The sequence below is a fragment of the Vombatus ursinus genome, unplaced genomic scaffold (genome assembly GCF_900497805.2).
Source record: "Vombatus ursinus unplaced genomic scaffold, bare-nosed wombat genome assembly UNPS02014832.1, whole genome shotgun sequence".
NCBI classification, from domain to species: domain Eukaryota; kingdom Metazoa; phylum Chordata; class Mammalia; order Diprotodontia; family Vombatidae; genus Vombatus; species Vombatus ursinus.
In genome coordinates, this window is record NW_020954610.1 from 49425213 (window position 1) to 49440767 (window position 15555).

The 15555-nt window shown below is 35.0% G+C and overlaps 1 protein-coding gene across 7 annotated transcripts in view; it reads left to right on the top strand.

Annotated features, from left to right (window-relative positions):
• The window catches only part of MRTFB (myocardin related transcription factor B), a 253599-nt gene that overhangs the window by 158628 nt on the left and 79416 nt on the right, over window positions 1–15555 (top strand). For 4 of the 7 annotated variants that reach the window (XM_027839253.1, XM_027839256.1, XM_027839251.1 and 1 more), the window contains one exon: window positions 3296–3427. The exons of the other annotated variants lie outside the window; for them this stretch is intronic. In XM_027839253.1, the coding sequence (XP_027695054.1) occupies window positions 3296–3427 (132 nt within the window). The remainder of the gene's footprint in view (window positions 1–3295; window positions 3428–15555) is intronic. 7 annotated transcript variants of the gene reach the window in all.

A 15555-nucleotide genomic window follows, 5' to 3' on the forward strand; every position in this document is an offset into this window, starting at 1 on the left:
CCTCTCTTCCTTAAGATTTAGCTCAGATACTATCTCCTTCATAAAACCTATTCCTGATTCCCCCAATTTTAATGTCCTCCTTCCCAAATTACCTTACATTCAACTATATTGTATATAGTTTTATTTTTTAACTTTTATGTTGTACTACTTTTCTTCCCCCTTTAGAATATTAGCTCATTGTAAGTAGGGAGTGTTTCATTCTTTGTACCTATGATATTTGTATGAATCCTTGGTCTATAGGTATGTGTAGTCCAGACCTTTGATTTCATTGATATACTGGACTCACTGATTTAACTTCTTTCACCCACAGAGGTCAACAACTGTCTTGAAACTTGGTCTTAGAGAGTTTTTGGAGGTGTTGATATGTTGGGTCTGAGGTCATTTATCCATTATGTATCAGAGGCAAGACTTGAACCTCAACTTCCTGACTCTATGCCTAATACACACATAAACTATTTTGGGTTTCTGATTTCAACAATACGGATTCTTCTTTCAGTGATGCAAATTAAAATCCATCTATGTCTACTCACCCTGTACAGTTTTTGTTCATATTTTCCCATTAGTTCTTTAAGGGAGGTAAGTGTGGGGTTCACCCAATCTGCTGGAAACCTCTTATCTCTTGATTTTATGTGGATATCAATGGAATATGCAGGCGGTCATCATTATTCTTCACACACTCTACTTGAATGCATACCAGTTCTATGTAGTTCCCCTATTGTAATGTGCTACAGTCTTCTTACTGTGCCTTACATCTACGTTTTCATTGCCCTTTGAGATTATAGTGTTACTGAGTTGCAGCAAGACAACAGCAGCAAAAGTATATTAGTATTAAAAAGATAGGCCTTTGTTTCAGGGAATAGCGTAGAGGTCATTTAAAGAACTGTGTTGTTTTCCAAAATCCATCAAGATTGTCATCCTCTTGTCCACTTTCCATGTATATTCAAGGCATATGTACTGATAGTTGAGGTTTGGTCATCAACAAGCAGTTATTAAGCACCTACTATGTACCCATCATTGTGTAAGTTACTGGGGGACACAAAGACAAAAATGTAATAGTTCTTTCCATCAAAGAGTTCACATTTTGTGAAGGTGGTAACTCATGTGTGAGTATGCACACACATATATATATGCACACATATACACAAATAGATGGATAAGTATATATAGAACAAACATAAAATAAATACAAAGTAATTTAGAGAGGGAGTATATTATCAGGAGAATCAACAAAGGCCTAGTGTAAGCGGTGGTGCATGAAATGAGCCTTGACAGAAGGTAGGGATTCTAAGAGGAGGAGGTCAAATGTAGTACATTCTTGCCATGTGGGTCACTGCTTCAGATGTACTAAGGAAGGCTTGGAATTTCATATACGTGGAACAGTAAGTAGGCCAGTTTGACTAGAGCAGGAGTAATGTGGAATTAATCTGGAAAAGTAGGTTGAAGCCAGGTTGTGGTATATTTATCTTAGAGAAAATAGGCAGCCACTAAAGCAGGGGAGTGATATGGCCGATCCTGAGATTGAGGGATATCGATTTAGCAATTATGTGGAGGATGGATTAGAGGGGTGAAAAGATTGCAGGCAGGGAGACTATTTACTATTTAGGAGGCTGTACAGTAGTCCAGATAAGCATGATAAGGTCCTGAACTAGGGTGGTGGTTGTGGTGTGAATAGAGAGAGAAGGACAGATGAAACCTCTCTAGGTTGTCTAACTGCATTGAAGGATCATTTCTCAAGGTATCCAAAAGAAGGGGAAGATATACATGTGGAAAAATTTCATGTCTTATTATCATTGAAAAATCATATCAATAGCTATCAACCACATTCCCATTGTCATAAAATTGTTACAAGAAAAAATGTTGACGTGCATCAATTTTATCCTTGGTGAAAGACATTGGAATAGGCAGGCTTTTGTGATATTCTAGAGCAGACCACATCTTTCTGGTCATATTGCTGAAACAAAGTATAGATTATAGACAGTCCTATTGTACTCATTTGTTGACTGCTTTAAAAAACCCATTTGATTTAATAGAGCAAAACACCCCTTAAAGACTCTCCTTCTCTGGGGTTATCAATGTTTTTGTGTGTCTATCAAAATCATACAGACTTCCTTGACTAATAAGAGAAAGAAACACTCTTAGTATTTTACATACATGTCTGTGAATAATATGATTGAATTTATAGAGGATTTTATTGTTTGTTGAGTGTGCAATTAAGATTGGAGATGTAAAATCATTGTAGAATTTCCTTCAATTTACTTTCCCTTAACTTATATTGAATCTAATCTAGGCTGGCAAATTTCACAGAAAGTTATTTCTTCATGGTTATGCTTGAAATAAAAACTACATTATCACAATTAGCATTATGTGTCATGGGATTTTTCTTTTCTTTTTTTTTGGTTCAGTGTTAACTCATGTGGCCGACTAGTGGCAGAAAGGAAAACTGCTGCTTTGGGTCTGTGGGTGCTAAAGGGGGAAAAATGTGTTATTGCTTTTCATCTTAGAAAGAACATAGGCTTCACGTTGGATCATCCATAAATTATATAAACAGAGCTTTAAAAATTTTTTTAAAAAAGCTTTTTCTTTAAACACAACTCGAATTTCATTCAGATTTGCTCTTAGAATATTTAGTAAATGTAATACTAAATTCTTTAAGGAATGCCCTAGACAGCCATTTGTTTATCTCTGCAACTTAAAGAAACATGAATGCATTTGTCTGGGCAGTGTAAAGTGTTTCCATAGCCTCCAGTAGGAAGAGAAGATAAAAAGGAGTGAGGGGGGGGTAAAGTAGGGGGAGGGAGACAGAAGTGGGAGGTGCGGAGAGGAGAAAAGAGAGACACATATACCCCCTATGCAACAGTTTGTCGTCTTCGATATCAGCAAAGACTTCTCCTTTAACTACGGCAGGATTTATTTTTAACTCTTTGGCTCAGTGTTTGTCAGATGATTCTGGCCATCAAACCGCTTGCTGAAACACCCCAGCGCAGAGGAAGCGAGGATGGCTGAGGAAGGGGGTTGTCTGGGAAAGGGGGCGGGATTTTGGGGCTGGCGCTCTGCTCTCTCTGCAGCTCAGCCTCGTAGTCTGAGAGGGAGCTAAGGGCTCAGAGCTGAAAGAGTGTATTTGCAGGTCAGAGTGGGAATTAAAGGGTAATGGCTGCTTTCAACTGCTTAAAGACATAATTACTCAATTATTGGTGTTTTGTGGAGAGGAAGTTGGGACCTGAATATTCACAGTGCAGTTTGCTGCTGGGTGGCAAATTAATCTTTTCTCCTTTGCTTGATGTTGCCATTCTGAAAGCGCCTCTAACCATGATCGATAGCTCCAAGAAGCAGCAACAGGGTTTCCCGGAGATTTTAACTGCTGGGGACTTCGAGCCATTGAAAGAAAAGGAATGCCTTGAGGTGAACAACCAGAAAAGTCTTAAGGAAGGTCAGTCTATGAACCGGGGCCATAAGCTGCAAAATAATAACTGTCAATCAGCCTGCATGTTGCTACTTATTGTATTGTTATTTATATTTTCAAGCATGTACCTTTCATTTTTTAGGCTCTTTGCAAAGAGTATGATGATGCTGATGGTAGCTATTACTAATTATCAAATAGTATCTGCTGGATTTGTACAGTAATTGATCTAGTAAAGATATTATTTAAATCAATGTTTAATAAAAATGTATTAGTTCATTTAGAAATTGTGATGTTCTCTAAGGTTGTGGGTTTTTTCCAAATGGAGTGACTGTAGTTTTTTAAAGGAATAATGTTTCATTTTCAAAATTGTCTTAGTTGCTTTTTTTCAACTATCAACAATTCAAGGGAATTTTTTTTTATTTAATATTATTTTTCCCCCACAAGAGGCTAAAATTCCTTATCAGCAGTCTCAAAATTCTTCAAAACTGTATACTGTTGAGCTCATAAGCAAAGTATCTGGCTGAGGATGCTACAAGTTTTCCTTTGCCATTTGATGGTAGATAATTGATCATTAAGAAAATTACTAAAACTACTTGGGCTGGTTCTCCTTTGGCAGAAAGAATATGTGAAGGGACAGGTGACAACCAGCTTTGTCATTACCAATTGAAGGTAAAGAGGGTTGAAGTTTAAGAAATCCAGAAGCTCCTACAGAAATAACCATTGTTCCTGAGTTTGAGGCATAAAGATCATTGCCTCCCAATTTTCTCTAAATTAGAAAGATAATTTTCTAGCCCTTTTGAAAAAAGAATTGCATTTGGGTTTCATCTGCTTTGAGTTCCTGCCATCAGCCACCCCCTCATCTCCCCACACACTCTTGCTCATCAGATACAAGCCCAGAGATTAAATGTCTTCGGTTTTCTCTCTCAAATTGAGAACTTCAAAAGACAGAATTATTTGTTTGAGTCTTAGTGTTTGTTGCTTTAGAGATTATTAATGTTGAGAATTTTAAAATAAGGGTAAGAAAAATTAGTTGAAGCTGGATATTTAAATTTCTATTGGACTGCTTTTCACAAATATACAGAAATACCTAGAGAGAAACAAATACATTAGGACAGTAAAAATAGCAGTTGTTAGGAAGAGAGCAGTAATGTTGCTTCTGTTATTGCAGAGTAGATCCTACTTTAATTTTCATTATAAATACATTTTCAGGCCACAATTTCTATCACAATAATAAGCATGAGAAGCTTTTTTAAAAAATCAATTGAACCTTTAAAAAATTATTACTAATAAAACTTAAGCTCCTATTGCTTCCATGAAGTTAAAAAAAATGACTTTGCTTGGAGGAATAAGCAAGGAGAAAAGCAGACCTGCTTGCAAAACAGGAAGAGTGGGAGGCTCCTAGAGAAGGAATAAAAGGAAGGTATCACAGTAGAGAATATGGGAGAAGCACAGGAAGCAAGTAATAGAGAATAAAAAATAAATAGGAAATAGAAAAATATGGTAAATCTTTCTACATGTATATACATGCATTTGTGTACAGAATAAGAATAGCCTATTGTAAAATATGTAAAAACCACTCCCAAGAATATTGTTATTGATTAGATTTTTGTCCTTAGATAAAATAAAAGTTGTTTTTCTTTCCCTTCCTGTATCTCTTCCCTTCCTTAATCTATAAATTTTCTTCCATATTCATATTTCTGTTGTTTTTTTCTTTTACTATGATATTTACACTTTATAGTTTGTAGATATTTCCAGAGCCACAAAGAAATTTACATCTATATATTCTTGCTCAGTCAAGTTGGAGGGGAGTCTGTTTTTTGTTTTGTTTTTCTTTACTTTAAAGAAGTCTTATGTATGTTAACATGTATTTTCTTACAGTTCTATGCTTGCTAACACCAAACTTAGGTTTTACTCAGTGTCTTAGATTTTTTTGCTTTCCACACATGATATTGTACAGATGAAGCATGGTGGGAAGAAGAGTAGTTGTTTAGCGTTAAGGTTCACAGGGATGATATGTTTCTCCATAAGTTGATAAAGGAGCTAAGAAAGGATTTCACTTGGTTTTATCTAGACCTGAAAAAAAAATCACACACTTACCTAGTCATAAGAATACTCCTGTTTTCTTCATCCTTCTGTATGCAAAATTGGATTCCTATAGAATTTGGTGTGAGAAGTGCTACATGGAGGAACTATGAATTTACTGAGTCAAATAGGAAAGGTTGTGGAATATAAAATTAGGATAAACCTCTAGAGACCTTAACTTCCACACTCTTAAGTCTAAATCATAAGATCATTTCTCATTCAGTTGTAAAGTTGATTCATATGTGAGATTTAAAAAATTTTGTTGTTCTTTAGACATGGCCAACTCTTGATGACCTCTTTTGGGGTTTTCTTGGCACAGATGCTGGAGTGGTTTGCCATTTCCTTCTCCAGTTCATTTTACAGATGAGGCAAGCAGGGTAGAGTGACTTGCCCCGGGTAGCACAGCTAGTAAGTATCTGAGACCAGATTTGAACTCAAGTGTTCATGACTCCAGGCCCAGCACTCTATCCACTGAACCACCTAGTTGTTCATCATTAAAAAGAAATAGCCATTATCTAAAGACCTTTTCCTTTTGTGACAGGTCCAGGAATATAATACAATACTGTTCTCAAAAGGGAAACATTTAAAAATAAGTATCAAATATGGTATAGTTTCTAAAAAATGTTTATAGTTTATTGAATTTTTATAAAAACATTGTTTCATGTTCTTCACCTGCTTTGTATGAGGAATGAAGGGAGAACATATCTGTGTTTTCAGATGTTCAGAGTCAAGTGTACATATCCACCTTTCCCTGACATATCTGTCCTTTGACATGTATGTTTGTAATCTTAGGACCTCTCCTTTGCTCTTTGCTCTGTTTTGTCTCAGCCTGCCCTGTGCCCTCTCCTCAAGTCCATTTCAGGTCAATGTGATGTATAAAGAGATAACAGGGTAGGAGAGAGCAAGTTTTTGGGGGCCAAAGCAGAAGCTCAGTGAAACTGTGTAATGGCCAGGTCACTTGACCTCACCAAGCCCAAGTTTCTCCTGTAAAATAGGACGAATACTTCAACCACCTACCTTATGGGGCTGCTGTGAGTGAAGTTTTTTGTAGATTGTTTTAAAAAATATTTTCGTTGATACCTTTTGTGTTTATATTATCTTTATTTCCAAATAAATCCTTCCTGGCTCCTTACACAATAATCTATTCCTTGTTAAAAAGAATATTAAACAAAGAGGGGAAAAAAGCTGCTTAGTAAAACTGATCAGTATATCACTGCATCTGATTGTATATGTGTGATCCATACCCATAGACCCCCACCTTTGCAGAGGGTAGTGATATGCATTTTCACTAATCTGCTACAGGCCTCAGCTTGGTCATTATAGAGATTTGGCATCAATTTTTTAATCTTGCCATTTTTTTGTAGTTGTTGTGTATGAGCTTTTTGGGTTCTGCTTACTCTGCATCAGTTCTTTCCAGTCTTTCCATGCTTCTTTGAATTCTTCATATTCATCATTTCTTACTATTCTGTACGTTACCAGGTTGCTGAGCATTTACTTAGTTTTCAGTTCTTTATTATCACAAAAAGAACTGCTATAAATATTTTTATGTATGTGGGATCTTTTTTTTAAGCTTCTAATCTTGGAGTGGGAGGGGGAGAAAAGGGAGGTAAGCATAGCAATAGGGTTAAGGGGTATAGATTTTTTTTTTTTAGTTGGTGGGGGTGGCATAATTCTAAATTATACTCCAGACCATTTGGATCAGTTCACAGCTCCAGTAACAGTATATTTCACTTACCTGTCTCCCTTCAGTCCCTCCAATGTGGCGTCCTGTGTTAGCATGAGTTGCTAGATGAGGGAAAGGGAACAATAGTGGTAATAATAGCTAGCTCTCGTAGCACTTTAAGGTTTGCAAAGCATTCTATATATGTTGAGATTCTCATTTGGTCCTCACAACCCTGGAGGGTAGGTGCTATTTATTCTCTTCATTTTACAGATAGGAAACTTTGGCATGGAGAGGTTAAGTGACTTGCCTAGAATCATACAGCGAGGAAGTGGCTGAGGCAGAATTCCAGCTCAGGGTTTCCACACATTATCCACTGTGACAATGGCTGCCCTGGGAAGAATGGGAGATAATAAGATCTGGAAGAGGATTAAAAGGAAGGTAGGAAAAAGATTAGACTTTCCAAAGTGTAGATGAACATATAGAAAGAACGTGATTAGGGACTTATCTCAGGACCAAGAAGTTTCCTTGGAGGGCTAAGTAAAAAGGAAGGTAGGAAAAAGATTAGCCTTTCCAAAGCGTAGATGAACATATAGAAAAAAAAAAAATCTATACCCCTTAACCCTATTGCTGTGCTTACCTCCCTTTTCTCCCCCTCCCACTCCAAGATTAGAAGCTTAAAAAAAAAGATCCCACATACATAAAAATATTTATAGCAGTTCTTTTTGTGATAATAAAGAACTGAAAACTAAGTAAATGCTCAGCAACCTGGTAACGTACAGAATATATAGATTAGGTACTTATCTCAGGACCAAGAAGTTTCCTTGGAGGGCTAAGTAAAGTAGCAGGAGGCCTATCCCTGTAAATTCTTTTCCCTGAATACCCACTGTCCCCCTAACCCTGCTTCTAAGTCCCTATGCCTGGATCCTAATTCTTTCTCCCAATTCTTTCCTCACCTATCCCCAGTTCTTTCTTGCTTCTTCAACTTAGCTGGAACTTTTCCTACCACCACTGGTTTAGATTTAGTAAAAATCCTTATTCCTGGTGCTGGAGTTTTCCATGTTGGAACTTTGAATGCATCTTCCTCTAAAAATCTTGTCATACACAAGGGTTAAGTTCTACAGTGCTTTTTGTCTAGTACCACATTTTTGGAACATTTTGAGTTAAACAGGCTTTCTGTAGGCTGACTTGTGAACTTAAACACTGTTTTATAACCTTATATCTAAAGGGAAATGTATCCTCATTTCTAAACAACTTACATATAGAGTTTATAGACTACTGACTGCCTATCTAGGTAGAGAAGAAAACAGTTATCAGTTCAGTACTAATTACACAGCATAAATCTCAAATATTGGTGTATCTTTTTTTCTGATATGGCTATTTGTTGTAGGTGTCACAGGCAAAAAATAAAAATATGTAACACTAGTGAGTTTTAAAAGTTCAGGTGATACTTCTGGAAACTATTTAGTAATTCCCTTTGGTAAATTAGAAAGGGGCACATTTGTAATTGCTTTAACTAGCTAAGATACTTCAGTATTTTATTGAATATATAATTTTGCCAGTATATGTACTCTTCCACCAATGTAAATCACAGCCCCTATATAACTTAATAAATAGTCTATGAAAGTTGCTTTAGTAACTAGCGTAGAAAACTACTGAACACCTCAGCACCTAGCTGGGCTGGTCCTCCTATGGCAGCCTCTGGTCAAATCCTTTCCAGTTTTGTATGATCAGCCAGAATTTGCTTTCCCCGGGATAGACTTCAAGAACACAGGTTCATTTCCACACCATAATTAGTAAGGAATCAGAGTGAGATATTAGTGAGGGGGTCTTTCTAGAAACCCTATCAATTTAACTAATTTTTCAGTATTCTGATACTTCTGTGGGCCTGTGACCTCACCAGTGTGTGGTTACTGCTTTCAGTTAATGCTGAATGCAGCTTGTCTACACATTCTTTGTGCACATCTTGCCTACTTTCTGCCACAAACTCTATGAAAAGGGTCTACCTAACATGCTGGTGATCTTCTCAATCTCTTGACACTGTGTTAATACCAATGAGCATATAGTCTGTCCGTTGGTTATACACTTGCTATGTAACTGTCTCTCTCCCCACCACCCCCTTTTTCTGGTCGTGCATCTTTCCAATTTTATCCTTTTTACCACTTCTCCTTTGCAATTATTTATTGGTAATATGCTATAATCTACTAACACTCACTATAGGTGATCTGCAGCTTTAATTCCATGATTCACATCCATACTGTATGACAAGAAGTATACTGATGTTGTAAAGATGGAAGCTTCATTTCAGAAAAATATTTAGCCATTTAAAACTATGTAATTTCCAAAAGGCAGTCCACTGCATCTTCTTTCTACCATTCAGTTCTAGTCCATGTACTAGCATGTCCAATATTTATCTAATCAAGCAATCAACAAACATTTATTGCTATTTGCGAGGCACTTTGCTTAATGTTGGGGATGCAAATATAAAAATACAAATAGAAAAAAAATGCTTTTCTCAAGGAACTTATACGCTATTGGATGAAACAACCTACTATTGGGTGAAACACATATAAGTAAATATAAAACATATCCAAAGTCAGGATAAGGCAGGTTGGTTGGTTGGATTTTTTTGTTTGTTTGCTTGCTTTTTGTGGGGAGCCAGGGGATGATGGAGGGGGAGACACTAGCAGCCAGGAGAAACAGGAGAGGTCCCATGTGAGGGGTGTTTGAGCCTATGGATGAACCAGCTGCATAGATTGTCCATCCAATTTTACATCATAGTTTAGACAAAATAGGTATAATTTGTCTACTTGGTTTTTCCTGGTTGGTCTTTTAAATGATTGTAAATTTCACTTAGAAGGTTCTACAGTATTCTAGGGCTTGATGTAATCAGCGTAATGTCACACTTAAATAGATTGCATTAGGTAGACCTTGCTATCTATACAGAATTCCTCTTCCCCTTGGATTCTGCACTGGACATCGTCCTTGACAGTGGGAAGTATTTTTTGGCAAGCCTACCTCTCCCCGTTTTATACCTATCTTGATATTAATAAGGAAACAGCTGGTGAACCAAGTTCTGCATTGTTTCATCTTTCAAAGCATCTTGTGTGATTCTGTACCTTGATAGAGAGTATTTGAGGCAGTATTTTGCTGCATCAAATAAACTTTTGGTGGTCAACAACAGTCATAATAATAGCTAATGTTTATATGATATTTTAAGGTTTGCAAGTGCTTGTCTCATTTGAACCTCACAGTTGTATGAAGTAGGTATTGTTATCCACACACATGCACACGTCACAGATGAGGAAACTGAGGCTTCAAATTCATGTCTTCCTGACTCCAAGTCCAGCACTTACTACCTTCTCCTTCCTACTATTACTGAAAATAATTACAAATATAACCGATGTTTCAAAATCTAAGTTTTCAGTGAATAAAAGGGAGAACAGATCATCATAGACAAGTTATTTGTTTGCTACATTAGTAATATGGAATCTAAGTTTATTTTTAAAAATTTATTCTCAAGTTTTATAACATTCTCTAATCATTTTTGAAGTGAGGGGAATGTGATTTCTATTTCTACAATTTAAAAAAGGATATGAGCAATTCAGGGAAAACTCAAAAATAATGCAAGAATAAGTTCCCCATAACTAAGTATCTTCAAGTAGAGATTTCAATATTGGGATATTGAAGAGGGGATTATTGATCATCTTTGGTCCTGGGACCAAAATGAGGCATTATTCAAGAATTTCCTTTCATCTCAACAGGAGTTCTTTGCTGTAAACCTTTCCTCCACCCTTAACAATGGCCAGCCACTGCCATCTCTCATGCCTTGTGGTTCCTTCCTTTTCTGGACCCTGTTGGTCCCCCCTCTGGCACCTTCTTATCATTTAGCCACTTCCTATTCATGGGTGACATCTGTGGCTAGAGATTTGTGAGATTTTTATCATTGCTATTTTTCAGCTTTACGCCAGTAAAACCAATTTTTGCTGCTATGCAGGTAAATGAAGGAGAGACCAGAAATTTTTCCAAATTTTTAGCAACTCAGTAAAATTATCTTTAAAAAAAAAAAAGAGTATACAAAAGTTCTGATTAGGCAACTACTAACGAATCTCTCACCCAGATCAGAGAACTGCAGTAATTATACATGAGTTCCTAATTCTTACAGCGTCATTCACATGCATGTCCTATTCTTGTCAGTGTTTAAATCCAACTTTAGTCATGTTGGGTGTTCCTGTTTCATTATTGAATGTGCTTTTATGCCACGCTCTTCTGTAAAAATCACATAAAATGACTACATAAATTTTTATATAAATTACATTTCTCAGTTAGAAAGTATTAAGAAATAAGAGCCCTAAGTATCTCTCTATCCAATTACCTATAGCTAAACCCAGAAAAACTAATGGTCTGAAGCTGTGGAATGTATGACTACTATAAGAACAAGAAACAATGTTATCCTAAAATTTAAGGGGTTGGAACCATATAGGATGAATAATATAGAAATTCAGATTGGTAACCAACATGTTCCTACATGTCAAAAATTCAGTGCTCAACAAGTTATAGGTGTTAAGATAATCCAAATATAGTTGTGTAATCTAAGCATTTCTAATATTAAGGCAATTAAACAGATTTGTTTAAAATATTAGCATTATGTTTAAATCTAATATTTGTCCAACTTGTTTGTTCTATACAATTTCACCAGTGGGTATTTTACTTTTACAGTTTTCAGCCAAGTATAATTCTGTGGGTTTTAAAATTTTATTAGTACTGTTTAAAATCTCTTATGCTTGTTATTTGACTCAGTAATATTTATATCTTTCTACAGTTACTGTGTGCACCTTTAAGTGGACATCAGATTCCCAGATCACAAGTGATACCCTTTCAATTCATCATAACTTTAGCAAAAACAAAATCAAAACTTTTTGAAATCTGTAATTAATTTAAAAAAACATGCTCCATTTTTAACAATTTTTATAATGTCAGGAGCAATAGCCACCCACTGAGTTAGCAAAGTACCATAAGGTTAACTTATGAAAATACTGGCTTTCTGATCGAATGTTATATAGGCTAAAAGTTTATGCAGGTCTAAAATATGACAGTTATGAAAATAATGAAAGTTATCGTTCTGTTAACGTCTTAATTGTTCTTCAGGTTTCATTTTTGTCCTTAAAGTGTAACAGTTTTTTAGATATGACTGTTGCCTAATTATTTTAAATTTATCCTTTTATGTCAACAACTGCACTATTTGCTTTCTTTAATTTTTTGTGCTAAGGTATTAATGCCATATGAAAATTGTATAAAGTGGTCTTTCTGTTTACATTATCCAGTAGATTTACTCTATGTGCCTTCTCACTCTTGTTTCAGTCAAGAAACAGTGATGAAAGTTTGTTTAATCAGTACAGATTGCAGAGTTCTTATAGGACAACCATCAACTTATTTTTGGCTTCTTTGCATTCCAGTTTTTGTGATTACTTCATGCTACTTTGAGCCCTGTGATTCCATAATTCACAAAACAGATCTGTGAAAATATAACTTCAGATTTTGTTAAAATATATTTATCATAAACTACAGTGCTTAAATTTTGCCTTTGTAAAAATATTCACTGTGTGAATTTTTCATGATATGGAAGTTAAAAAATTTTTTATGCCTCTCTTCTGTCACCCACTGCCCAGACATTTATATAACAAATTCTTTTTGCCCAATTCTCAAATTTTTCCCTAGGGATCAGTGCAGTTATAGATCAAAGTAATCCCTTTTCTCTATCTAGTCTGTCCCTCTAAATTACCCCCAAATTGATTCAACATGACAAAACAGGTGAAAAATAAGTTTAGTGTGATAGCATTAGAGCTAACATTTATACAGTACTTCTTTTGGTGTTTACACAGGGAAATGTTATTAAAAGTATTCCAAAAAACTTTGCAAAGCACTTTTAATACAAGATTTCATTTGCTCATGGGGCAGCTAGGTGGTGCAGTGGATAGAGCACCGGCCCTGAAGTCAGGAGGACCCGAGTTCAAATGCGGCCTCAGACGGAATACTTGACACTTACTAGCTGTGTGACCCTGGGCAAGTCGCTTAACCCCAACTGCCTAAGCAAGAAAAGAAAAAAAAAAAAGAAAGAAAAAAAGATTTCATTTGCTCAGACAACGTCTGCTTGGTATTTTAATATGGTGTACTCTTTAGAATAGATTCAGATAATACTTATTGAAAAGTGCATACTCAAAGTAAGATTAAAGCACTCTCTGAGTTCATTTGAATTGAGCTACTCCTTTATTCAAAAAAATTGTTTTGAGGGGGACGGGGGCAGGGAACAAATACTTTTTTTTTAACTTCTCATCTTTACAATTCTGAGATTGTAATATAATTATAGTTAATTTATTTTAATAAATGAATGTGTGTGGCAATATAGAGTATATAAGTATTCTGTTTATGATATTTATATATTTATAATATTTAAATCTGTATATTAAAATATAAAAAGGTATAAATATATTAAATAGATGTAATATTTAATATTACAATGGTTATGAAATAATGGGAGAAATGAGAAAAGGAGCTTGTATTGATTAAAATAAAATTCATTGTTATGTTTCTACTATAATTAGCCTTAGAAAGAATAGCCAGATGAATTATTTCGATGGATTTAGTCCTATTCTGTTTCGATAAAACTGACAGATTCCAGAGTAGTCACTTGATTGACAACTCTATGAATGACTCATTATTCCGTTATTTAGGTTGGCAGTAAATGTGATGCAGAGGTCTGTCTTGTTGTTTGCAGTAGAATTAGGAAACAGTTGTGGCTGTCTTCATTGGTCCTCTTCTTGTAGTGGCATACTACAATAACGTAAAGCATATGCTTTGTGTATTTTCCCCCTAGAGTACTCATGTGCTTACACTAATTATCTATATACTGATTTTACTTAGTTACCTCTATAATCAACAGAATGCACATTTTGGTGATGTAAACGATTTCCAATTCTTAATAATCTGACTCTGTAAGGCTTCAGATTGCCAGCTGGGTCTTACTTCATACCATGCCCTAGTAAATTTAGCTTATTCAGCAAAGCATAATACTATCCTTCAAAGTGTGAGGTTTATCAGTCCATTGAATGTCTTATGTATGTTTTAGGACCATAATAGAAATGAAGGGAGGGGGAAAAAATGTGTTCATCTACCAAGGATGATCTTTTTATAAAGGGGGTTTCATAGATAAAAATGTAATACCACTTTATGAAAATTACAAATCTCTTTAATGTGCTCTACCATTTGTTGTTGAAACATGTCAACACTAGTTACCATAGAAGAATAATATTTTCTAGTACTATAACCCAAACAATTAATGATTTAGGAGATAGTTACTCTGAAAAATTCTGATAAGGTAGAGGGTCATTAAGGACTGTCTACTGTTTAAACAATTATGCTTATGAAAAAGATAATTTTCTTGCTTTTTAATAATGGAGATAAAAGTTTTTATTTAGAGGAAGACAGAAATTTTATTAAATTTTCTTAGCTCTATAAATTTTTAATATTAAATTTAAAATTAATTTAATATTAAAAGTCCTTGAACACATATATAACAAAGTCCATTGAAACATATAGATTGTTGCCATATACTTTCAAGGAAAGCATTTTATTTATTTTTCCTTCTTTACAAATTCTTTTATAAGGTAGAACAGAGAGAAGGTGAAAAATATTATTGAAAACCAATTAGAATAATCTGATAAAATTTTGTAACAGTTTTCCTTTCATGGGTGCACTCAACATATTTGTTGATTGATTGAGAATGAATTATAGAAATGTTTATTAACAATGTGTATGTGTGAAAAGAGTTTTTTCTATCCACATTGTTGTCTGTCTGGTCTAAATACAGAAAAATTCTGTAAAGTACCAAATTCTGCAAGTTCAAAAATGAACTTTTAAAAAACATCCTGGTATTACTCTCTTCCCTTTTTCATAGTATTATTTCTTGATAATAATTCTTTTTAAAAATATCATAGTTAAAAATTCAACTTTGGCCTTCTATCAGCCCATGTGAAGATCAAACTCACAATCAGTCAATTTCTGGCAACTTAACATGGTATCATATGATTTACAACCTGACAGAACCTTAGAAATAAGTTAATCCAATCTCTTCATTTGACAGACAAGAAACTGAGGTCAGGTATGACTTATCCACAATCTTACAACTCATAAGTAGTAAGGCCTGTGTTCAAATTCAGGTTTTCTGACTCTAGTACTTTTCCCCCTATACCATATTGTCTTTTTTTTTCTTCCTATTGCTCCATCTAGGCAAAATTAATCACCACCACTTTTCTCTAATTTAGGGTTTCATGACTTTGGTTCTTCTGTTGATAATAGTATCACAGTTTACAGTTTCCAAAACACTTCACAGACATACATATGATTTGCTCCTCAA